The sequence below is a fragment of the Oenanthe melanoleuca genome, chromosome 3, assembly GCF_029582105.1.
Source record: "Oenanthe melanoleuca isolate GR-GAL-2019-014 chromosome 3, OMel1.0, whole genome shotgun sequence".
NCBI lineage: Eukaryota > Metazoa > Chordata > Aves > Passeriformes > Muscicapidae > Oenanthe > Oenanthe melanoleuca.
This window is the reverse complement of record NC_079336.1, coordinates 86,828,943-86,854,493: the sequence shown is the minus strand read 5'-3', so window position 1 is coordinate 86,854,493 and position 25,551 is coordinate 86,828,943. Positions and strand designations below refer to the sequence as shown.

At 35.3% G+C, this 25,551-nt stretch overlaps 1 protein-coding gene across 2 annotated transcripts in view; it reads left to right on the top strand.

Annotated features, from left to right (window-relative positions):
• The window catches only part of UBR2 (ubiquitin protein ligase E3 component n-recognin 2), a 55,340-nt gene that overhangs the window by 27,089 nt on the left and 2,700 nt on the right, over nt 1–25,551 (top strand). For both annotated transcript variants that reach the window (XM_056488993.1, XM_056488995.1), the window contains exons 18-46: nt 2,115–2,180; nt 3,482–3,604; nt 3,949–4,012; nt 4,301–4,425; nt 5,740–5,792; nt 6,033–6,135; nt 6,712–6,760; nt 7,188–7,342; nt 9,245–9,347; nt 10,019–10,128; nt 10,360–10,440; nt 11,205–11,386; nt 12,062–12,261; nt 13,123–13,216; nt 14,747–14,908; nt 15,244–15,341; nt 15,566–15,638; nt 16,436–16,584; nt 16,674–16,729; nt 17,162–17,258; nt 19,316–19,383; nt 19,832–19,967; nt 20,595–20,685; nt 21,466–21,596; nt 22,240–22,348; nt 22,599–22,655; nt 24,169–24,246; nt 24,517–24,687; nt 25,374–25,475. In XM_056488993.1, the coding sequence (XP_056344968.1) occupies nt 2,115–2,180; nt 3,482–3,604; nt 3,949–4,012; nt 4,301–4,425; nt 5,740–5,792; nt 6,033–6,135; nt 6,712–6,760; nt 7,188–7,342; nt 9,245–9,347; nt 10,019–10,128; nt 10,360–10,440; nt 11,205–11,386; nt 12,062–12,261; nt 13,123–13,216; nt 14,747–14,908; nt 15,244–15,341; nt 15,566–15,638; nt 16,436–16,584; nt 16,674–16,729; nt 17,162–17,258; nt 19,316–19,383; nt 19,832–19,967; nt 20,595–20,685; nt 21,466–21,596; nt 22,240–22,348; nt 22,599–22,655; nt 24,169–24,246; nt 24,517–24,687; nt 25,374–25,475 (3,086 nt within the window). The remainder of the gene's footprint in view (nt 1–2,114; nt 2,181–3,481; nt 3,605–3,948; nt 4,013–4,300; nt 4,426–5,739; nt 5,793–6,032; nt 6,136–6,711; nt 6,761–7,187; nt 7,343–9,244; nt 9,348–10,018; nt 10,129–10,359; nt 10,441–11,204; nt 11,387–12,061; nt 12,262–13,122; nt 13,217–14,746; nt 14,909–15,243; nt 15,342–15,565; nt 15,639–16,435; nt 16,585–16,673; nt 16,730–17,161; nt 17,259–19,315; nt 19,384–19,831; nt 19,968–20,594; nt 20,686–21,465; nt 21,597–22,239; nt 22,349–22,598; nt 22,656–24,168; nt 24,247–24,516; nt 24,688–25,373; nt 25,476–25,551) is intronic.

Here is a 25,551-nt window from a genome sequence, read left to right as displayed (position 1 = left end):
ACAGCATGAAGGGCCATGTCCAGTCACTTCTTGAACATCTCCAGGGATGGTGACTCCACCACCTCCCTGGCAGTCCATTTCAATTTTTAACAACCATTTCCATGAAGAAATTCCTCCCAATGTCCAAACTGAATCTCCCCTGGCACACCCTGAAGTTGTGTTCTCTTGTCCTGTTACTGGTTGCCTGGAAGAACCTCAATGCATTTCTTGAAGTGAAGGGCCACAACTGGAGACACCACTCGAGGTGGGACCTCACCAGTGCTGAGTACAGAGGGAGCTCTTGGTCTTTCAGACCTCAAAACCTTCTTTTCCTGTATTGATTTGAAATTTTACTTATGTCAGTCATATGGAAGGCAATGTGAGGTAGGCGTTTTTATCAGCACTGACATCATCTGAGTCTTTTTGCTTTTAAACTGATATTTGATTCATTTTTTTTTTCAGTCAGAAGTTCCTTTTTTATTTCAGGACTGCTACAGTAACCACTGAACTTAGTGCTTGGTGTGTAGAGTTTTAGTTAATGCAGTTAATGACTGCTAGCTTTTTTATTGTGCACTGTCCTGGAAGTGCAGAATTAGATCTGTGCATCTGTGGTAATGCATTCCTCACCTCCACATAAAAGTGTCTCAGATATAAAAATATGTAGCATTATGGCATTATGGCTGTTTAGATTTATAAAGTAATTGAAATCTGAAGACCCCACAGAAGCATTAGAAGCAGTGTAGAACTAAGTATTTCTTGGCTTTTAACTCTAATATTTCTGGAGACTTTCATTTCTAAGCTTCAGTTCTCAGTGTTTGTATAAATTAGGTGTTTCAAGCATAACAGCTATAAAATGCATTACTGTGGTATCAGTACCACCCACCAGGGTGAGTGTCTCAAGTGATTTTCTCAGCAAGACTTAGATTACAACAGGAATAAGGTTTAATTCTGTGAGGTGTTAACTTGATTTATTTGGAAGAAAATTCCTTCAGTGTCATCAGCCCCTCATCTCCATTAGATAATTGCAATGTATATTTACTAGGAGTTTGAATTAAACTGCTCAAATATATTATATTCTGACACTTCTTGACTCTTGAAGGATCTTCATAAGGTGGTGTCTTTGTTGTTATTACAACAAAAAGAGCTCTAGTTATGTACAATTATAGCAGTGCCCATAGTGTTGTAGACACACATCAAATCTGGATTTTCAGCATAGCTTTTGGTAGTGAAATAAGTCTCTGTTAATTTCTCCTGGTTCCCCTTGGTTTCCCCAAGATCCTGGTCAGGATCTTGAAGTTAAGAGTGTGGTTTAGCTGAGATAACATAACTCCCACAGTCTGCAAATCCTTTCTCTTTACTTTGGCTATGGGGAGAGCTCATGTTCACTAGCTCCTTTTGGATATTTCCCAAATAATAGAAATGGGCATCTATATGTGTGGATTATTAGGATGGAGAAGAAAGGGAAGGCATGCCTAGCTGTCTCCATGTAATTCTGGTGGAAATGGTATGTGTCTAGAGGAGACTTTAGCATGCTGAAGTTGTTTCCAGGCCTAGGCAGAAACTTGTCAGTCCAATTTATTTTTCCTCGATTGTGGTAGAATCACACTTTCCCACCTTTCAGTGTCATGCAGTGGTTGTGGTATTGCTGCTGCCTGGCTCAGTCCTCTTGAGTTCCTTCCTGGGATGGTTTGGGTTAAATATAGTTCTGTCACAATATTAACATTTTGCTGACACTGGCAATTCCTGAAAGATGGTATCTCAAATGATTAAAGAGCAATTCATGGAGCAGATTAAAAACATTTCTTCAACTGCAAGCGCTTTGTCTCCTGTGAATTTCAAGCAGTTAATTGCTAAACAAATACATTAAAAATAAGCTAAGAGCTCAAAAAGATTTTTGCTTGTAAGTTTAAGCAATCCAGACAGCAACCCAGCCAGCAACTATGATTGTCCTGTGCTTTATAAAAAAGCTTTTTGCATGCAGATGTAATTGTAAAATTTTTTTCAAATTACAGGTTTCATTTTTTGTTTATGAACACAGTATAGCAAAGTTTATTTTTTACAGAAGTAAAATAATTTTAGATGAAATATTGTCTTTGTTAATGATTGTGATGTGGTATTTTGGGTATTTTTTTCAGATTTATTACTATCATAATGTGAAGTGCAGGAGGGAGATGTTTGACAAGGACATAGTAATGCTTCAGGTAACCATGTATACCAGTTTGCATTTTTTCAAGTATTTTCAGGATGTCTGTGTTTATTTTTATTTTCATCAGAACCTTTTTAAGGAAGTCTATTTTTTTGTGGAAGGACTTCAGTTTTCATATTTTATCTACATAATTATGAAAAAGTTTTTAAAGGAAATAACTATTGTTGTAATACTTGTTTTTTAACTACAGTTTGAAAAGTGAAGATTTTTCTGTTTAGAGTATATATACCACATCTTCAAGAATGCAATATTTTAACTAATTGGTAGTGCTGTACTAGCAGTTGAATGAGTCTGCACGTTGTCAGAAATGCATTCAGTGTATGGGTTCATTTTTTTGTTTTTCCCCTTCAGAACAGATTTTGCAAATGCAGCAGTCTGTTTAGCTCTATCACAGATGTAATGCTTCTACACTGAGAGAAATATAATCTAGAATTTGCAGCTTGGGGTGCATAGTTCACCTGGACAGCAAAATATTTTCTCAGGAAGTCTCTCAGATCTTAACTAGAGTTAGCAATACCCAATAGGATAAACATGCCCCAAGTTACTTCTGCTTTCAGACATAATTCCCTGAGGCTTGATCTGCAACTGTAATTTAATGATCATTGTGAACTGCCCATTTGGGTAGATACTCTGTAGCTTTCTTGGAAATTTATTCTGTTTTAAAGATGGTCCCATTAACTACAGTAAACTAATAACAAATATTTGTAATAGGCAAACTTAAATGCTTTGTTTAATAAACAGAAAAAACTTCAGCCAGTAGTTTTCAGACACAGAAATTTCTGAAAGTCAATGTTTGTTCTGCATTGAAACTTTAGTTTATTTTTCTTTCCAAGAAGGTTTTGGAAGCTTTGCTCTACAATCTTCAGCCTTTCTTTAGAGGATTGGAATTTGTTTCTAAAATCTTCGGTGGTATATACTAACTAATATTATGCCTGCTAGAAGATAAGCCAGCAGGAACAAAATTTTAGAGATAAAAACAACCAAACAAAAGTCTTTTACTGAAGTTTGTTTAGACTGCTTAAGATAGAAGGAGTAACCCTGAATACTTTGCATGATGTCCTTAAAAGGGCATCAGAAATTCTTGATAAAGCATAGGATTCTGCTTGTAAAATGGGCTTACATTTCTGTTTTTGGTGTCCTAGGAGGGTAAACTTTAATATTAAGTCTTCATTCATAGGATTGAGAGAGGAATTAATTTTATGAAGAATATACTGTGAACATCATATATAACTATACAAACATGCTATGATAACACCCAATCTGTTTTCTCTCTATAATCTTTTTTTCCTTTAATAGACAGGTGTGTCTATGATGGATCCAAATCACTTCCTGATGATAATGCTGAGTCGCTTTGAACTTTATCAGATATTTAGTTCTCCAGACTATGGCAAAAGATTTAGCACAGAAAATACTAACAAGGTATTTTATGCACTACTGCAATAGAAAAATCTTCAGTTTTGATTTTCAAAGTGTATCAGATGTTGTTGTACTGAGACAGAGGTGTTTCTTGATAAAAAAGCAAAGCCTATCCTATTTTAATTTCGTTTGGCCAGTTTGAAGTGTGCATAAATGTTTTTACCTGTCAAACTGGTAAATGTCAGAAAATATTGCATAATTTTTGCAGTTATGACTGTGTTTCAGCATAGCTCAGTTTGGAGGTACTAAGCGTGAAAACATGCAATGTTTTGAATCACTGAAAAAGTATTTTCAGCATATGAAATAATTATTGAGGAATGTAATCTTTTTTTCTTGTTTTACTTCAGGATGTTGTTCAACAAAATAACACTCTTATAGAAGAGATGCTATACCTCATTATAATGATTGTTGGTAAGTTCAGAATATAATTAATTTTTTTAATTCAGGCTCTTTTATGGTCAGGGCAATTTTTTATTGCTATTTCAGGTTCAGTCCTGTTGTGAACTTCCTCTGTAGCTCTGACTTCTTTCCTAGGAGAAAAGCCTTGAAACTAGCTTAGATCAATGCTATGAATTTAGAAACACTGGTGGGGTGAACGCAAGATTTCAGAAGCCACCTTATTTTCCAGCCTTTAATTTAGAGAAAAAGATTAAAAAAATTTTAAAATCCAAAAAGATAAAGTGTATTTTATGTCTACAGGTGAAAGGTTCAGCCCTGGAATAGGACAGGTGAACGCAACAGATGAAATCAAGCGAGAGATCATCCATCAGCTGAGCATCAGACCAATGGCTCATAGTGAATTGGTAAAGGCACTGCCTGAAGATGTAAGTAACTGGCTGTGGATGGGGGAACCAACTTCCACTTCATAAGGCTGATTGCTGGAAAAAATTGTCGTATGTGAGTTCATGTTGCTTAATGGGGAGTGAGAGCAGCACGATTGTGCTCAGAGCAAGGTTGGCATGAGTACAGGTTAATAGTTCTCGTGGCAAGGGTAGGAAAGAGGCAAGGAAGGAACAACACAGGAAAGAGGCAAGGAAGGAACAACATATGAAAGAGGCAGGAATCTGAGAGCTTCTTCTGCTCCTTTCTCTTTTTAATACTGTTTCTAATCAGGCCATCTGGCCAGCAGTCTCTGCAGGCTGCTGGTACACCCTGAATTAGATGTATGGAAGTGGGTTGTTAGAACTATCCAGAACTGTAAGCTGTTATATTTTAAACCCTGACAATAAGCGAAAAGACATGGAATCAGACACTGTATTGTGACTTGTGTAACATAAATGCTTCATTTACATGAACAGAACTATTTATCTGAATTCTATTATAAGTACTTCTGTAGAGCTTGCTTTCCTTTCTCCTTTTAATATTTTTTGAAACAAGATTGAAGCAATCTTTTAAAAACTATTTCTGAAGGCAGTCAAAATTCCAAAGTCAATGTTTTACTGTACTGCTAATAATTTTAATGGTAAGTTATGAAATATTTTTCTTTTTTCTAAATATTTTCAACTGAAACAATTTGAAAAGTCAAGTTTTTAAATTATTTAAGAATAATTTAGGGTTGCATGAAAGAGCAAATTCAGTTTAAGCTGGAGTTCTAAATTATATTCTGAGTCCTGAATACTTTTTCCCTGGCCTGGTAACTGCTATGAATATGTATTGGAAGGAGAGAATGGGAATATTAAAAGATAATTTGTGTATAAACTATTGTTACTTATTTGAGCTGAGTCTCATGCTGCCTTTTGTAGCTGTTTCAGCATTTTTCAGTAACTGGTCTTTTTAGCTTTCCAGTGTTTATTTCAATTTGAAGGCTTAGAAACCAGAAATTCTGGCTGTGTATTGTAAAAATGTGCTTAGTAAGCTAACTTAGTGTTTTCTTCTGCTACTGTTACATCTGAGTTCATTATGACAGGGAAAAGCAGTACAAATGAAGCACTTAGAATGGCATGACTTTTTCAAAGAACCTTTTTCAGAGATGGTATTCCTGAATGTCATTTCATGTTATGTGGTTTAGTGTTCTCTTGAGTACAGATGACTTTGTACTACATTCATTTTGCATGCTTATTCTAGTGTTGTATGATATTTGAATGTGTTTATTCCAAGAGCTCCAGTAACACACTGACTTGCTTTTTCACTCCATGTAGGAGAACAGAGAGACAGGGATGGAAAGTGTGATTGAAGAAGTGGCATGTTTCAAGTATGTTTCCCTTTATTCTAATGATTCAACTTTAGACATGAATGTTTAAATTAGTGAAAATGACAGAATGAAAGAAAGAGGGCTGAGTCATGGTGATTTCCCATGGCTTTAATCATGTGCAAAATTCTTAATACTGTTAGTTCATTTCTAGAATGCCTGTTAGGCAGTGTTTGTTAGTTGTTCTAGTTAAGATGTTAAGAGCTAGTTGACATAAAGTGTTTTGTTTGTTTTTTTTAATAGAAAACCTGGATTAACAGGCAGAGGGCTGTATGAATTAAAACCAGAATGTGCCAAGAACTTCAATCTGTATTTCTATCACTTTTCAAGGGCAGAGCAATCAAAGGTAACTGGTAGTTTAACTTCCTGATGTTTATTTTGTGCCTTTTTTTTTTTTTGTTTTTGTTTTTTTTTTGTTTTTTTTTTTTGTTTTTGTTTTGTTTTGTTTTGCCTTTTCCAAAGCTTGCTTCTGTGGAGAAGTATTACCAGTTGGATATTTGAAAATGTTTGCTCAAGTTTTTGCAGTGATTTCTGTGCCACTGGATCTTGTGCCCCATACAGAGCTGTTGAAATCAGTGGGCATTCCAAGAGCTTGTCTGTGGGTTCCCTTGCATCTTATTTTACTGAAAATATTTAAAACAATCTGTATTTTCCCTTACCTTTATAGAAAATACCATTTTAGCTCAAACTTGCCTTGCAGTTTTATGGTAGGAAAAGAATCCAGGCTTGCTCAAGAGGAAAGATTAATTTTGAAGTTGCATGCCCTACTTTACAAGTAGAACGTAAGACAAACTCAAAAGACCTGAAAGCTTTTATGTTTATTTAAGGCTGGGAAAAACCAGTAACAATGTAGTAAAGCATGAATGCTTTTTAATTAGTTTTATTATTAGTACAGATTTTGAGTAATGTTCTTCTATTTCAGGCAGAGGAAGCGCAGAGAAAGCTGAAAAGACAGAACAGACAAGATACAGGTATTTGTTTTTGAGAGGAGATGGGAGAAGAGGGAATCACATACCAAGCTGTGTATTGCCCTGATGTTTAGACTGACAGCCTGTTCCAGGGCTAGAGTAGAAGTTGGTTAGAAATGAAGCAATTTACCTTATGTCTCCCTGGCTATAGTCAGGGATATGTTTTGTCATGGAATCAGCTCTCTGAAGAGCTTATTCCTTTGGCTTTTTTGTTACACACAAGCCACATTGGCTAGTGCAGCCTGTATTGGTAATGCTGTTTATTGAGCAGCTGTGTTCTGCCTCAGGATCATAGAAGGGTTTGGGTTGGAAGAAAGCATAAAGGTCATCTGGTTCCAACCCCTGCCTTCGGTTGAGCAGTTAAATCAGACATTTTAAATGGGTGTTGCAAGTTTTGGAGAAATGTCAAACACATCAATTTCCCTTTCAGCACTTCCACCACCAGCTCTTCCTCCTTTCTGCCCACTTTTTGCCAGCCTGGTGAATATCCTGCAGTCTGATGTCATGCTGTGTATTATGGGAACCATACTGCAGTGGGCAGTGGAGCACAATGGCTATGCCTGGTCAGAGTCCATGCTGCAAAGGGTATGGGCTTTTTATTTAAACTAATGCTTATGTTAATGGAGGAATGCTCATTAGAACATTTTATCATGGTTTTATAGATTTGAGTTGTTTACTTGGTGTCTGAAGTATCCAGAATACTGTGAGTGAGAAATAGGTGGTATTTCCTGATAAGCAAAACTAGAGATACCCCTCTGCCTCTGGATGCAATTTATTTTTAAAAGTGAATGGAAGACACAGGTAAATTTCTAATGGGAAACACATGAGAGAGAAGAATTTAGCTTGAATCAGTGGCACTAATGTTTATTGTGGTAGAGAACCCATTAATCTGAGTTGTTGCATATTAAGCAGATACTGGTTCTTTTCTTATTTTCAGTTTAGGCTAAATCACTTTAGAAAAAATACATGAAAGTGCACAAAAGAATTTTTTAACTTGAAAATTTATCCACTTTGGAAAACTTAACTGAGCTGTTTGTTCTTTTCAATTTATAATGATCTTTAGAAACCTGGAAGGTTATTGTAGATTTTGGTGTCACAATAGTAATTTTCTGGAGTGTGCAGATGTGAGTGGTGAACTGCCATCCAGAATCTGTTTATATTGGACAGGGTTGTTGGTTTAGGGTCCAACTCCAAACTTTTTAAAAGTATTGATGGATTTTAAAATAACATTTTGCAAGGAAACCCCAGTTTTGAAACTGAGTATTGGTTTTTTGACATCCAGTCTTATTGAGTATATTACAGCTAAGTTTAAATTAGCATAAGCAGTTCTGTATAACACAGAAAAAGTTGAAAATGGAATGATATATTGGTATTATAAATCACAACAATGTAGTTATATTTAGGTAATATAAGAATGCTAGATTTTGGAGTGACTTTGAATAAAATAATTTTGTTGGGTTTTTGGGGTTTTTTTGACTGAATTAAAATGTCTTCATCCATTCTCAAAACTGTGAAATTTATTAGGGACTTATCACTTGCTCAGAAAATTGTGGCATTTCTCTGTCATGGTGCCATGCATCTTTCCCAAGTCAACCACTTTTGTTCTTGGAAGTGCTTGCAGAGGTGGATGTGAGACATTTGCAAAAAGGTGGCCTATATCTAGTGAGATAGCTTGTTAAATAGATGTGATGCACTGGGTAAGAATTAATTGTTGTTTATTAAAACAAATTTTAAAAAGTCAAGACTCTCATCAGAGTCACTTTTTCTGTAGTTATTCGGTCTGTTGCATTCCAGTTCTGTTACAGATTTTCAGATGATTATCCTTTCCTTACATGGTGTCAGTGTTGATTCCAGGCATCAGTAAACCTTTGTGTCTGGAGCACCCTGCCAAATTTGTATAGGGCTGCAAAATGGCTGATGCAGCATGACAGAGTTCACTACCAAGAGCAAAGTATCTCAGCTTCAAAATGCCATTCAGACTATCATAGTGCTAAATAGGGTAATTACATTTTTTTAAATTCAAGGAGATTACAGCTCTTCACTGACCTAAAAATTGATGTTATTTTAAAATGTGTTTCTAGAGAGAATAAATCTAACTTAAAAATTTTAATCTTATGTTGCTAAACTTTGTGTGTGAAAAGGGCTTAAAGTCTACTTCATACTTCTTCTGTCCAGAGACTACAATAGTAACATGCAGGGGGTAGGGAGAAAGATAAGAAGTACTGACTTCTCACTCACTAGTCAGGACAGCAAACAGAAAGAGGCAAGTATTCAATGTGGATTTTATGTGGCAAAGTTTCAAACCAAACACTGTTGCTCCTGTGTAATGTAGCTTTGGAATTCTGTATATAGGAATAACTTCAAATATATTCATAATATATAATTGTATTGTTTGGCTTTCCTGTTTCTTAATGAATTACTCAAACTATATGACAAGATTATATGAATTATGTAAGAAAAGAACTAAAATTTGTAATTTTTCCCTAGGTTTTGCATTTGATTGGAATGGCACTACAAGAAGAAAAACAACATCTGGAGAATCTCAGTGAGGAGAATGTTGTAACATTTACCTTCACTCAGAAAATATCAAGTATGCCTTTCTTTTCAAATGTATAGCAAATTTGAATTAACTGAAAATGCCAGGATCTCATATTTTATTCTTCTGAAACTGTATTTACCAGAAAGTATATTTGGTTCTCCATCAAAATGTTGTCAAGTTGACAATAGGTAAATGCTTTCTACATGAGTAGATTCTATGATGGTACAATACTAAAGGCGTTTTCTAGAGGAGAAATCCAGAATTTGAATAATTCCCTCTAGATCTGATTCTTAATATCTTTAAGTAGCATTTTAATAAAGATTGCTGCCATGATCAGATGCAATTGCAAAAATCATAGTTGCATTCTTAAACAGCCTTTTGATCTTGACTCTCCTTTGTATCATCTGACTGCTAACACATGAAAGTTCAATTTAAAGTAGTGGAAAATAAATTATTGGAGGTTCCCAAGATGACAACAGCCAGGGAGCACATACAGTGCTTTTTTTTGTAAGAAAATATAGTCAGTGAGCAAAACTTTTCAGAATTTAAAAGTTATTCATTAAAAGATTTGCAAGGGGGGAGAATTAAAAATTACATATTGTGCCTATTTGTTGAAGGAATTCTTCAGTTGCTGAACAAGCATTGGGGTTTCTTGTTTTTCATGTTAGTGATTAATTTGCCCATAATAGTGTAATCAGTTCTCGTTGTAATTTTTCTCTCAGAACCAGGAGAAGCACCCAGTAACTCCCCCAGCATATTAGCTATGCTAGAAACACTGCAAAATGCACCTCATCTGGAAGTGCACAAGGACATGATCAGATGGATATTGAAGGTAAATATATTTTATATTACCACTGAAAATCATGGAAATGAAATTTTGGAAACTTTCCTAATTATGGAGGGATGATTTCCTAATTTCCCATGTGAATTTGTTGTACCTAGTTTTACTCATCTGGATTCCAATACTGTACATTTTGTAGTCAGGATTATGGTATATACAGTTATATTCTGTTATACTCTGATGTCCCAAACAAATTAAAGGCTTTTTTTTTTTTTCTTACAGACTTTTAATACTATTAAAAAGCTAAGGGAAAGCTCTTCTTCAAGTCCTGTGGCCGAGACAGAAGGAAATATTATGGAGGAGGTAAAAGCAATCTGTAACAGCTGATCTAGAACAGGTCTGGGTGGTGACTAGCAAAGGAATGTATTTCTAATTGTAGCTCTAAATCAAACATGGGAAACATCAGTGACTTCTGAAAATCTGTCTCACAGTTTATAGATCAAACTCATTTGTTTGAAGAACCTGTTGGTAAAGTCCCTAAGCTATTTTTATTTGTTTCATATATTGTCATTTTCAACTCTTTTGCAATTCTACTCCATAGAGTTGTGTTTAGTACAGTCACAGTATTAAATGTTTCTGCTGTTCCCATACCTTCAGACTCCATGGAAAATTGCTAAAAGAAATGGTATTGATGTATTTTTTGCCATGTAGGTAATTCCAGATAAGCTCTGCTGATGTGTGTAGCTCCACATGACATTCTAGGTCCTGCACACAGACATTGGAGCACTGTAGTGCAATTTAGGAATGGAGCTGCTGGAGAGGGAGAGCAGCACCAGAGATGAGACATGTCACTCTCTTACCCTTCTATCCTATGAATGCTTAAAGGGAAGAGAAATACAAAATACAGTTAAAGGTTGAGGGGAAGAACTTCCCCTTCTAGCTCTGCAGTTCTGCCTGGCATTGAGCACAAGCTAAAGAAAAGAGGGCACAAAATAACTCTTTGGTAGACTTCTTTTGTCTTTTACGAGATTTTCATTGTTTGTGCAAGTTACACGTGGCAGTAGCTAAAATAAATAATCTGTTGTAACAAGACTTGAAAAATGACTGAGTGAACAACACAATTTCAGAGTTCACGTGATAAAGACAAAGCTGAAAGGAAGCGAAAAGCTGAGATTGCCAGACTGCGCAGGGAGAAGATCATGGCCCAGATGTCTGAGATGCAACGGCACTTCATTAATGAAAACAAAGAACTCTTTCAGCAAACTCTGGAGGAGCTGGATACTTCAGCCTCTGGAGTCCATGAAAATAGGTAAAGGCATCTTGTTTAAATTTTTTCCCATTAATGTTTACAAATTGTCCTATTGTTACACTTTCAAAAGCTCTTTTTTTTTTTTGTTGTTGTTTTTTGATCTTGATGGAAAACTATTCATTAGTTTCAGAAAAAAACCAGCAGTAAATGGAGTGCTTCCCTCCCACTCTCTGTCAGAATTGTGGGGTAAATAAAACCATAAACAAATAATTTTTTATACAAAATCACCCAGTAAATTATTAATGATGCTGAAGACACTATGCTATTAAACATAGTAAATTGGAAATGGCTGATTATATGTCTGTTGAAGAGCTGGAAGAGAATCTGCTTGGTAGTTGGAAATATGAATTAGAGAATGCTAATAATTTTGTGGGGAACTTGAGAGTGTTTTCAAAATTCATATCAGACGCTTAAGGGATAGTGATGATGGAGCACTTCAGATTCAGTTTCTGTATTAAACTGGAGTGGGTTGTACTATTGGGAGGGTATGAATTTTTTCTGGAAAATACATGCTACTTCTGGGCACATAAGAATTGTGATACAAATGCCAAAGTTATTTTTTGTAAGACAGCATTTATCATAAATTTAGGAAACTCACTGAACACTCTTAAGTCATGATCTGAATTATAATGTTTTTCAAATAATTTGATTATTAATTTTCTTTGAATATTCTAGCCCTGTAATTTCGGATGCAAAACTCACAGCCTTGGGTCCAGAGCAAACTAGAGTAGCTGAACCCAGACAGGTTGTTATGTGTATATTGTGCCAGGAGGAGCAAGAAGTTAAAGTGGACAGCAGGGCTATGGTCTTGGCAGCATTTATTCAACGATCAACTGTGTTGTCTAAAAATAGAAACAAAATTACTCCAGATCCTGGTAAGTAACTCTTCATAGTTCTCTTAAATATTAAAGAATGTTTGGGTTTCGGTGACAGCAGCATTTTTTCATCTGAGACACTGACATAGCCTTCTTATGTTAACTGTTTGTGAATGGCTTTGTTGTAATCAGTGGTAAAATGTCATATTTTTGGTGAAGTTGAAATGCTAAATAATGTAAATAACTTTGAGGCATGAGCTCAATGTTCTGCCAGTCATTTGTGATAAATTATTTATAACTGTTGAAAAAACCCTTAAAATCAGAAGTGTTTGTTCTTAAACCATGCCTGTAACATCAGAGAGAGGAGGTGTTAATGTAGTGCTTTAAGAGCACAAGATGTACATTTTCTTCCTCTGTTATATAATCTGAAATGCCTCTTAGTGATAATAAAAAATCTCAGATTTAGGTGCTTTGTGAAACAGATCACAGCGAGCAAGGCCACTGTTACAAAGGTTTCTCTGGATTCTGTATGTGTAGACACATAGAAATCTTTGCACTGAATTGTTTTGCATTCTCACTTTGAAGATGAATGTCCTTGAGCTCATCGTTTGATGGTACTGAACCACCAAAACTGCAGGTCCATCCTGGGGACTATTACCAGAGCCCAACACCTCTGAAAGTGTGGTTTGAAGCCTTTAAGTACAGTACATACCCTCAAACCAAAGTAAAAGTGATACTCATAAATTATTTAAACAGTTTGGATTGTTAGGGATTAGTAATGTGTTTTATACTTCATCAGATGTGTTACACTTCTGTGATAAAGTTAGATAATAATGTAAATATGGTAGCATCAATCTGCAGTCAAGTCTTTTGAAAAATGCATATTTTAAATTTGTTTGTTTTTTTTTATTTTAAATACAGAAAAGTATGACCCCTTATTCATGCACCCAGATCTGTCATGTGGAACACACACGGGTAGCTGTGGGCATATTATGCATGCTCATTGTTGGCAAAGGTAAAAGGTTATATTTAAGTTTTTTATTTCAAATAACATTTTGTGTAAGCAGTTTGCCTAATGGCACTAATTTCAATGGCAAAGTTGCTACAGTGTAGTAAACTTGAAAAGGAATTTCAGGAATTTAAAACAGTTTTTTCTGTTGGAAAAAAAAGGAATAGAAATCAAATGCTGTAAACATACTCAAAATAATTTTCATCTACTGTCATCTTGATAAAGAAGAGTCCAAAGCATACATGGCAACTTTCATTCCCTTTCCTTGTTTATCCTGGGGGATAATTCCTTGTGGTGCACATGTATCTGGAGCTCAAGATTTCTTTTTTTTTTGTTGTTTTTTTTGCAGTTCACTGCTAGACATGCTTTTGCTGCTGCTTTTGCTATCTACTGAAGTTTTAAATGATAGTGTATTTCTTGCACTCTTAATTCCTCCAACAGGTTTAATTTGAAGTAGAAACATCTATGACCTAGTTCAAGTTCATCTTCAACATAAACTCGATTTTATCCTTCGTTTCTTAGCATTTTAAGAAAGCCTTTTGCAGTTATTTTTATTCTTTGACTTTTGGAGGCATATAAACATGCCTAGTGCTGTGTGGTGTTAGTGCCACATGACAAATTCAAACCATTCGTGCCTCTGACTTCAATTAGGCCCTTGCTTTGCTCCTTGGCATGGCTTCTGAAGTGCCTAATTTCAAATTCTGCCTTGTGTATGGAGAGTGTTAGGAGCTCCCAGGGATTCTGTGGCTATTACCACACAGGTAATTGCACAGGCTTCATTTGTGGTCTTTGATGTCACTGCTCACTGAAGATAGGTTTTTAATCTTCTTGTGTAGCTCGTGTTCAGTCCTTTGTGGTTGCCATAATCTCCTGGAAATGCCCTTAAGTGCCTGTATTCAGATCATTTTGGGGTCATCACTGGGCATGCTTTAAACCACATCAGAGGCTTCTGGAATAGCAGTTACATTTAGCAAAGCAGTGAATTCAGTTCCTTTTTCATAGAGAGTTCAGCCAACAGCTTTTTTGACTGCTGCTGTTTTGGTTGTGGCCTGTAATAGGAAAAAACCCAAGGATAATGCCCATGGCATCTTCCTAAAAAATTTTGGTAAAAATGAGTTGGGTTTTTTGATTTGGGGTTTTTCTTGTTGTTTTTGTTTCTTTCTTTCTTTCTTTCTTAGTGTTTTTTTGTTTATTTGGGAGGCTTTGTTTGCCTGTGATGTTTTGTTTTGTTTGGGGTTTTTTGTTTGTTGGTTTGGTTTTGGGTTTTTAATGCTTTAACTTTCTCTCTATCTCTTCCCCTTTTTTCCTAAATGCAATGTTCAGACTTAATTGTGATTTTAACAGCCCAGTGACCTTTAGCACTTTAGGGTATATTTTGGCAGCCAAAAGCACTAATGCTTTTTCAGTGAGAGGGTAGAGGTTTTTGATTCTGATAATACTCTTATCTATATTTGGGAAAAGACAAAGCTGAAAATTTTTTAATTTCTATGTTCAAGTAATAATGATTTGCTGCTAATGTCTTGCTCTTTTCTAAAGGTATTTTGATGCAGTCCAAGCAAAAGAGCAACGAAGACAACAAAGATTACGAGTACACACAAGTTATGATGTAGAAAATGGTGAATTCCTTTGCCCACTTTGTGAATGCTTGAGCAACACTGTTATTCCTCTGCTTCCTCCACCAAGAGTTTTGTTTAACAGGTCAGTTTGGTTTATAAATATCCTCAATAAATGTAAAAAAAAAAACAAGATGCCAAACCAGCTACACCCCAGAAGACCTTCCTGAATGTTCATTGTCTTCTGTTCTGATAAACTCAAGTGGATTACCTGTATGCTTATTTAGGTTTCTGGATTTTACTTTGTTATTATATATTAGGAAAGCATAGGACTTGCAGAAAAAGAACTGAATGTAGAAAAATGCTTGGGCAGCAGAGAAAGAGCCCAATGAGGAACAGATAAATGACGTTGGAATGCTTATGAAATACTATTTCTGTCTATGGGCTGTTTTAACAGTTTTTTGGGTTTTTTTTTGACAGGTTAGACTTTTCAGGCCAACCAAACCTAACTCAGTGGATCAAAACAGTATCCCAGCAAGTAAAAGCCCTACAGTTACTTCGAAATGAAGACTGTGCAAGTAAGTCTGAAGAAATCTGTATATTTCTTTGTGGAAATGTTATAATATTCATGGAAGGGACCAAGCACACAATGGAGTAGAGAGATGATGGCAAAAGTGGCAAGAACAGTTCGGGATTTCAGTTTCTGGTGATGGAATTTCAGATTCTGCTTCTGCACCTTTCTATAATGTAGGAATTATGTATAGGTGAATAATCTGTGATTTGTTACTTTTTGTTTGTACAGGCCATTCTGGTCATTCAGAAAAAATGGATCAGCTGCAATTACCTGAAGGATTTAGACCAGATTTCAAACTGAAGTATGTATTTACATATTAACAAATCATTAAAAATTAATAATGAAATCATAACATGAAATAGAACATAACTTCTGTCATAGAAGGTCTCAATAATTAGGGCAAATACATGGATTTTGCTTAAATTAGAAAAGTTAATATTATTATGATGATGACATTGAAGTCCAGTCCAAAAGTTCTAAGTAATTCAGTAGAATTTGAGAAGTGAATATGCTAAGTCATTGTTCAGAAACATGCTTATAAATTATGGCATGAAGATTAAGTTTTGTACTACTCATAGCTGGATTAAGGATTCATCATTATAGCCAGCACAACATGTAAAACATGAAGGAAGACTATGAAATGGAGAGAATATTAATATGTAATTTCAGCTGTAAAAGTGTATTTGTATTTGGTTCTACACTCTCTTCGCTTCAGGAGAGAGTAACAAAACTTGTTATGTAGTACACACATTGGTCTGCCAGCTGCACTCAAAATGCAAGACTCTTATCCCAGCTGATGATAGATTTAGCTTTCAGTCACACACATTTCTTGTAATTTAGCATTGACTTGGTCATTGAAGACTAGATATTGTTAATACTAAAAATGAGATTGGTTCCAAACAGATAATCAAAAGGTAATTGGGATCTGTCACAAAAAAATGAGGTTACAGAATACTAGATCCAAAGAAGGATATTGGAATTGTCACTTAAATTTTAAAACTCCAGTTTTTCATCTGTGGGGTGAATGCTTATCATTAGAGGTACTATGCTGCCACTGGAGGAAATAATGAATTAGTAATATTGTTTTCTTTGTTTCAGGAATCCTTATTCTGAGAGCATAAAAGAGATGCTGACGACTTTTGGTACGGCAACATACAAAGTAGGCTTGAAGGTTCATCCAAATGAGGAAGACCCACGTGTACCTATAATGTGCTGGGGCAGCTGTGCTTACACAATACAGACTATAGGTACTGATCTGCTCATTTGGCTTCTTTATAGGAGATTTTCAGAATTTGGTTAAGCTCACAACAATGAATTTTGGTTTTTTTTTTTCCAGAACGAATTTTAGCTGATGAAGATAAGCCATTATTTGGTCATTTACCTTGTCGACAGGTGAGGAACAAGTAGCATTTCCTCTCTGAATTGGTGGAAAATAGAGGGACTTGTGCTTCATTAGTGAGGAATATCAACATTTTTAAGTTGTGGTTATTGGATAGTTTTATTTGTTGGATGCTATTGTTTAGTTGATCTGTATTTGATTATTAAACTATTTAAAAATCATATCTAGAATAACTGTTACATTTTTTTCCTATAAACACATAACTTATTAAGGCTGTAGTTTCTCATGGTAACAGTCAAAATAAGAATGCCAAGAGGAACTTGCATATTTGCATAAACATAAGTATCTGTCATATGCTTAAACAGTCAAACTGCCCCCATAAACTGCAGTTGAGAGGCCTGAAAAAATGCTGTTAATTTAAAAGACCATTTCATGTTGAGGAACTTCATTAACTGTGGCAGTGTCTCTTTTTCTTGTTTTTACAGGATGACTGCCTTACATCACTAACGAGATTTGCAGCAGCTCACTGGACAGTTTCATCTCTTTCAGCAGTACAGGGTCACTTTTGTACTCTATTAGCATGTAAGTTTGCCACCTTATGCTGGTTTTTTTGTGAAGATACACATGAGTGCTTTCAGAATGACTGCTAATATTGATTAGAAGATGATTATTTTGGTAGTGGTTTTAAGTAGTAAGCCAAGAGCTTCTATTTCCACCTATATGTGTTATTCACAAAAGAAGACATTTCTTTTGGAGTGCAGCTCCAAGAGAAGTGTGCATGTTATGCTGTGAATGAGTTCTGTTGATTCTTTGTTAGAGAAAGATACATAGAGCAAAGGAGAAGGAAATGTGGTCCTTCACAAAAATAATCCACTGGAGTTTTAAAGATGAAGAAGTTAAGATTAATGTAATGTGGAAAGGATATTTGAAGAAGTCTGTAATGCATCTGCAAACTTTTCTCTCTTTGAAAAGCAGGATCTCTGATAAGACAGGACTTACTATGTAATGTCATATGCTAATTGAGAATTTTAATGAGAACAGCCAAAATGTTCCAAGCTTGAAGCATTAGTAGATACAGATGAAAAGTCTGAAGTTCAGCCTAATGAAGTAATTGCCCATGAGAGGACTGTTCTGAAAGGGTATTATAAAATGGGATAACTTTAATATCTCCAGTCAGTTGAGCAGAGAAACTTCTAAAATGCATTGATATACTGAAATTACTAGTAGATGGATACCAGCTACTTCAGCAAACAGTTGGCAGTTTTATGGGGAAAAACTTAATTGGTATCAGTGTAACAGTAATGGTTGAGCTGTTTTCTGTTTGAAGCGGAAGAGAAAATGCTGGAACTTTGAAATATATGGTGTTCTGAGTGTTTCGAGTTTCCTTGAAAGCTTGAATCAGTATTTCTTCAAAGCTCTCCTTCCTTCCAACTGCCAGAAGCAACTGTACTGCTTTTATTTTTATGAAGGAAGTTTCTGCTATTTTAATTTTTCAGGCTAGGAATAATGAAAATTATGAGCCTTTGATCTGTCTGCATTCTGTGAACAATATATAAAGATGACTTATTGAAAATGAGTTTGATTTTTTAAGTCCCTTGCTTTGGTCGTGTTTTTGATACAGACATTTTTCACACTTTTGGATTGAGTTCTGTGGCTATATGCTGACAAAAGGAAAAGCATTTGAAATCTGAGTCGTGGTGAAATGTTTGCTAATAGAAATAGCAACCAAATGTCACATGTCTTCAGCTCTCAGTTTTTTTGGCCACCAAGGCAGCAGTCTTTAACTGTTTTCAAGTTGTCATGATGAGGCTATTTTTTAATGTAGTGGTGTTTTTAAACTTGGCAGCTTAATACTTGTAGGTACATTGTAAAATATTGTAAAATATACCCAGAACTGCAGCTTTATTACAATCAGATTTTACTGCTTAGAGTAATCCAGTAGGCAACTGTTTCTTGGTTGTTACCTAAAATACCTTGTAACATTTTTCAAAACACTGAACTTGTGTTTGCTTTTAGATGAATGTGCTTGCAATTCATTAAGTGTGTGAATTTCTTTGTCAGCTAGAGTGGTTTGGTTAATACTTTGTGGTTACTGTAAATACTGCAGAGACAGAGAGACCAACATCTAGATCTACCTTAATCAGAGATAAAGTGATGATTTTAAGAGACTGTAGCAATGCATTTTTGAGTCAGTAAGGCAAATGATTTATGTAAGGCACGTTCAGGCAGTCTTGTGAAGTTTAGCAAATTGCACAAGTTTTATTTGAGCAGCTGTCCAAGAGACAACAATCAGTGTTCCTGTTTAGTCACTATTGTTTGAGCTTATTTCTGCGAGAGCTTGAGATACTGTCTCATTTTGTCTCCCCCTGGAAACCCAGGAAATGAAAGAAAGTCACCATGGGAGTAGAAATGGCTACCTGGGTTTGTTTTGTTTTAATACAATAAAGTAGGCAAAATTCTTTTCCAATAATGTTGAACAGTTCTTGAATTGTCTCTGGCCAAAACAGATACGTTTGTATTTTAAGTTCTTTAAGCATGTAAATGAAGGAGATGGCTCTCATTTTTTCACTGAAGTACGCAAAAATCTTTTCTTGTATAAATGTTCAATTAATTTTTTTTTTCCTCTCCAAAATACTTAGCACTGGTGCCTAATGAAAAAAACGGGAATCTTCCTTGCATACTTGATATTGACATGTTTCATTTATTGGTAAGTATTTCTTAATATATATTAATAATGTTTTGATCCAGTAGGCACTGGATAGGAAAAACTATTGAAAACATTCTCTTTACTCTGGGTTAGGAGCATTTAAAAATATTCAGGTTTTTAGTATTTTTTCACTACTTAGTAAATTTGGAAGACTTTTAAAATTAAATAAAAGTATTGAACAAAAGTATTCTTTTCTGTAAATTAAAAAGGAATAAGATGAGAGAGATGACATGCTCTTTGTCTGTTAAAAAACCCCAAAATACATGAAAACAGCCTCCCAGCAAAACAACAAACTCAACTAGACTCAAAACAACATTTGTGTAATTAGCTTCAAAATTAGCTTTATGTAGTATGCTGCCTTCAAAGGGTGTAGTTGCAGCATGAGCAGAGAAAAGGGGAAGATTGAAAAGGAAAAGCCATGTACCAACTTCCTTGTTTTCTTTCACAGGTAAGCTTGGTGCTCTCATTCCCTGCCATACATTGTCAGGATTTTTCAGGGGTTAGTCTTGGCACTGGAGATCTTCACCTGTTTCATCTTGTCACTATGGCACACATAATACAAATTTTACTTACCTCATCAACAGGTAATGCCACTTTGTCTCAGCTGTTACTGAAAAGATTCCTCCAGTCTTTACTTAGGAAAAAGCTATGGTGCTGCTGGTAAATGTGTGCAGCTTACAGTTACAAAATAAAATTATTGGTGCTGTCTTTGAGCCCACAAAGAGTATTGGAAATTGTACTCATCAAAACTCAGTCATGTTGTCTTTATGGCTCTACTCTGTGAGTTTCTTGGCGCATAGCTAGTAATGAATCCTGGCTTTCCACTGCTGTGGCAGTGCCTGGGAGTGTTTATTGCAGGCTTGGCTTAGGCATTATGAATGAGTTGCAGTTAGCAAAGTAAGGAATCTATGTATCTCCTGGCAAGAGGAGCTGGATAAGGCATAGTTTGCCAAAAAGCAAAGAACTCCAAGCAAGTACCTCAAGAAACCCAATTAATTGAACAGCTAAACCAGCTCCTCACTGGAGCTGACAATAGCAAAAGCTTACCACATGAGATGTGCAGCAGAAAACTGCTGTCCAATACATCATATTCTATCCCAGGGGAATACTTCTGAGTATGGGCATTTTTATCAAAACTAGACAAAATACATTCTTTGTTGTGTAAACATGTATGTATGAAATAACTTGTTGATTATTTATTTCTTCTTCAGAAGAGAATGGCATGGACCAAGAAAACACTAACAGTGAAGAGGAAGTAGCCGTGCTTACACTGTATAAATTTCTTTGCCAGTGTACAGGAAGGTAAAACCATGATCTTTTGATAAAATTTTGTTATTTTTCTCCCTCCTGAACTGAGCATTAACTACTGACTGAATTCTATATACTAGTGCTGTCAAAGATGACATTTTAACTTGGGAACTCTTACATCTTGCTTTTTATCCAGCACTTCTAGATTCACTTAAGTAACCATTCCTGTAAATTCATCTGTGATCAGGAAGATACCTGCTCATGAAGATTATGCTCAGAAACAATTTTTGTAGTCAGTTTACAGAATCTGGCAGTGTTTGAGTACAGAAAACTTGTTAGGATGGGAATGGCTTTCAATGGAAAGAAAGTAGGTTTTAGGTGAAATTAGGTGTTAGGAAGAAGTTGTTTTCTATGAGCGTGGTGAGGCACTGGAACAGGTTGCTCAGAGAACTTGTGGATGCCCCATCCCTGGAACTGTTCAAGGCCAGGCTAGATGGGGCTCAGAGCAACCTGGTCTACTGGAAGGTGTCCCTGCACGTGGCAAGGGGGATTGGAATGAGATGGTCTGTAAGGCCCCTTCCAACCCAAACCCTTCTGTGATCTGAAATGTTAGTGCAGAATTCTCCTTAAATTACTGTCACAGTTGGTTACATTTTTATGAATCTCCGGATTGTTGTTTTTCTTGGAGTTTGCTTTGAAATAAACACTTTGCATAGTGACTGTTTCAGCTGAAGTCAGTCATTTAGTATGCAGTGACTGAAGACTTACTAAATATAGCTCTCAAACTAAAATCATTAAATCAAAGCAAACTTTTTTTTCTTTTATTCTCTTAAGTGCCTTGAAAGAAATTTCCTCAGGCTGGCACCTGTGGAGGAATCTAAAAGCTGGAATCATGCCTTTCCTGAGATGTTCTGCTTTGTTTTTTCATTACTTAAATGGAGTCCCAGCACCCTCAGAAATTCAAGGTATTGTCTGCTTTGTATTAAATCAGTTTTCAAGGCATAAACGTTAATGGTCAAAATAAACTACATTTAAACTCTCTTGTCTGAACGGATTGCATAGGTGTGGGCTTGCTACCAGTTGCAGCATTATATCAGCGTAGTGAAAAAGGCAAAAAAAAAATTAATTTGTTTGTTTTTAAAATGTATTTTTAATATAGCAGTAAATGCCATTCTAAATTACTTAAAACAGAACTAGATTGCCTTCTGTTAATAAGGGAATTTTGGTTGTTTCAAAGCTTCTATGGATTGCTATTTTCAAATTAGACCTGCTTTTTCTTGCATTGATTTCATTCAATCAGCATCTGCTGATAACTAATATTAAGGCCAGGTAGGATGAGGCAGCCTGGTCTAGTGGAAGGTGTCCCTGCCCATGGCAGGGGGGATGGAATGAGATTGTCTGTCTTTAAGGCACCCTCCAATCCAAACCATTCTGTGATATCTCTGTAAATTCACTATTTTATGTTACACCCCAGATAATCGATGTTGGTAACATCTTTACTGTCCTCCACATATGGCATATGTGGGGATAGAATGCAAATCTGAAGGTGATCATAATAAACACTTTAAATATGAAGTTATGAGAATTATACATTTTTTTGTTTTTCAGTAAATGGGGCAAACCAATTTGAACACTTATGTAGCTATCTTTCCTTGCCAAACAACCTCACTTGCCTTTTTCAAGAAAACAGTGAGATTCTGAACACGTTAATAGAAAGGTAAGTTGTGTTTTTGTGCTCAGTTTTAATATGATAAAGAATCCTGCACAAAATAGTAGTGTAAGTATTCTCCCAGGAATACTATAGAAGTGAATAGTAGAGTTTGAAAAGTGTTTATGAAAGAAGTGTTTTGAAAGAAACCATTTTGGTTGTAGTAGTTTTTTAATAGATGTACTGTGGATTTTTTACTTATTTGTTTTTCTGTCATCTATTGAAGTTAAAAGCCTTTTCTGTTTTTTTTTTCTTGTAGTTGGTGCAGTAACAATGAAGTAAAAAGATACCTGGAAGGCAAGAGACATGCAATCAGGTAAACATAAAGAGATTTTAACCAAAGACTTTTTCTAATGGGTGTTTATAATAACATGTGTTCTTCTTTATTGAGTAATAAAGATATTAGGGAAGAAGTGGTTTTTAAAATATTTTTATAAGAAAGGGAAATATTGCTTAAATTAGTAGATTTTAAAGGCAAAGTTTAATATTAAGGTTTTATTTAGACTGATATGCAGGAAGTCATAGAAGTCATAAAATTTTATCTCATGTTTCCTATTACTTTGAACCTTCTGATGCAAAAAATATGATGTTGCTAAAAGGTGTATATAACCTTTCTTTAAAAATACCAGGCATTGAAGAGCTTTTTAAGTTGTCTTTTTAAAGAATCCAATTCCTTCTGTAAAGCCAGCACCAAGTCAGTTGCTGAAAAGAAAATCAGCTTTTCAGACATTTGTTCTTGCTGCACAATTACTTTGAATTCAGAATGCATTTAATACTTAGTGGGTGTAGAAAACCATTTAGGGTGGTGTTCTTTCTGAAGGCTGGGTAAAAACAGTGGTTAACAATTATCCTAATAATTAGAAATGAATGGGAAGTTTGCAGTTCTGTCATTAAAAACATATCCCTGCTTTTTATTCTCATGTGTTAAATACATAAAGCCAATCTTTTAACATTGTGCATACAATAAGGCTGTGATAAAAATAAAAATTAATCACTTCATCTGTGAAACACCAGACCATTAACAGAATTTCTTGCATGATAAGAATATTCTGGTTCTGTAATTGATTTCTTGCCACATGTGATTGTTGAGATCTTTTCCATGTGTTCCATTTGCTGATTCTTATCTGCTCTTCCCAAGCTTATGTCTAACTTGACAGTGATGATTTCTTTTTCGTCTCAGCATGTTCTTGTACATTGCTTCTGTGGCAAACTTCTATTTGCATTTCAGTCTAATTTGTATTCCAAGAATTGAAGTTTATTACAATTTTGTGTATAGTATCTGTTACTTTTAAATATATTATATTAAATTATTATATTATTATATTATATTAAATATATTATATTAAATATATTAAATATATTTCAAATATATAAGTATTTGATATTAAAATGCCTTTTGATGGCATGCATATTTCATTCTCTTCAGAATACAAGCTCCCTAAACTTGAAAGTCAGACTATTTTCCATTCAATATTGGTGACAAAAAAAAAAATACAAGCAAACGTATACAGGAGAGAAAAAATATTTCTTTAAATCTGTAGTGACCTCATAATTAGGTTTGCTAAAAGCATACAAATGACATGTATTTTCCACCTCTGTGTTTTCTCAAATTCATAAATAATAAGACCAATAAAAGAGGAGGTGGTTTATTTGAGAGATGTATTTATGTGCTTCCATTTTACTCAAAGAACGGCAGAAAAGAGTGAAACTTAAAAAAATTAATTACTCACAGATGCTGTTTAGATGAGTCAGGAAAACATGAATGAGTTTGAAGTCGCTTGTGTGTTATTCACTGAAATATGAGTGCTGATTTGATTGCTTTATTCCAGCTATGCAAGAGAATCCAACAAATTAATAGACCTTCCGGACGACTACAGCTGCCTCATTAACCAAGCATCCAATTTCTCGTAAGTTGTGTGCAATCACAGTGAGCACCCCAAAGTCTGCTGCCCCTTTCCATCAGCTGGGGGACCTTTAACCTGAAAGTCTCAGAAGGTTGTGTCTGGAATCATAAGTGGCACATAGCATTTATCAGCCAAACTGCCCTGTATTTCAGTGAAACAGTGAAGTAGAAATTTTAGCTGTTAACTATATAAATGTTCAGAAGTACTTCTTTTTACTATCTCGAGTTTACATGTATAGTGGTTTTCTTATTCCTTTTTTTTTCCTGACAAAAGGTGTCCGAAATCAGGTGGTGACAAAAGCAGAGCCCCAACATTGTGCCTTGTGTGTGGGACCATGCTGTGTTCTCAGAGTTACTGCTGCCAGACTGAGCTTGAAGGGGAAGATGTTGGAGCCTGCACTGCACATACATACACTTGTGGTTCTGGAGTGGGCATATTCCTTAGGTGAGGAGCTGAACACCTCTCATTGCTGGGTTAGAGGGTGTGTACAGTCATTGAATTAATAGTTCTATAGATGTGATTGCAGGGATGATTTGTAAAGGCAGTGTTTTGTTTATGACAGGGTTGCCTAAAAACTGAAGTGTATTCATCTTCCTATGCTTTGGTGTTGGGTTCAGAGGTTGCTTCTTTGAAGATGAAATTTCAAAGAAAGTTCAAATTTCATTTTCAAGGGAATTTGTTTTGCCTGTGCATTTATTTCTACTCAAGTATTACAAAATTGTGAAGGTAAATGCTTTGATTTTGTTGCTGCTGTTGCTGGTGAAAACGTAAAAATTCATTTTAGTTGTCTTCCTGCATACAGGGGAGAGTTAGATAATGTCTATTTTCACTTTGGCAAAGATCAGCGAGAAGCAAAATCGTTTTTTTTTTTTTTTGTTGTGGTTCTGTTGAGTATTTTGCACAGAGTGCAAATAAGACATGAAACAGCATTGTTTTAGCTGCTACTGAGGAGGGATAACAGGAAGAGAATGAGAGATGTAGTTTTAAAAAAACATGCCTTTAAAAATCTGTATGTGCAGATTATACAGAATGAAAGTAGGTAAGAACAGGAAAAGCAGTGTCAATGAAAGTATGAAAAACTATTCACCTAAAAATCAATACCTAAAAATCTTCTCTCTGTTTCTCTCCAGAGTACGAGAATGTCAGGTGCTATTTTTAGCTGGGAAAACAAAGGGCTGCTTTTATCCTCCTCCTTATCTTGATGACTATGGAGAGACAGACCAGGGACTCAGGTAAATATTTTAAAAACTACGTCTTTTAAAGACAGGAATTATAGAAGTGTCTGTAATTAGGAAAAAAAAACTTTTT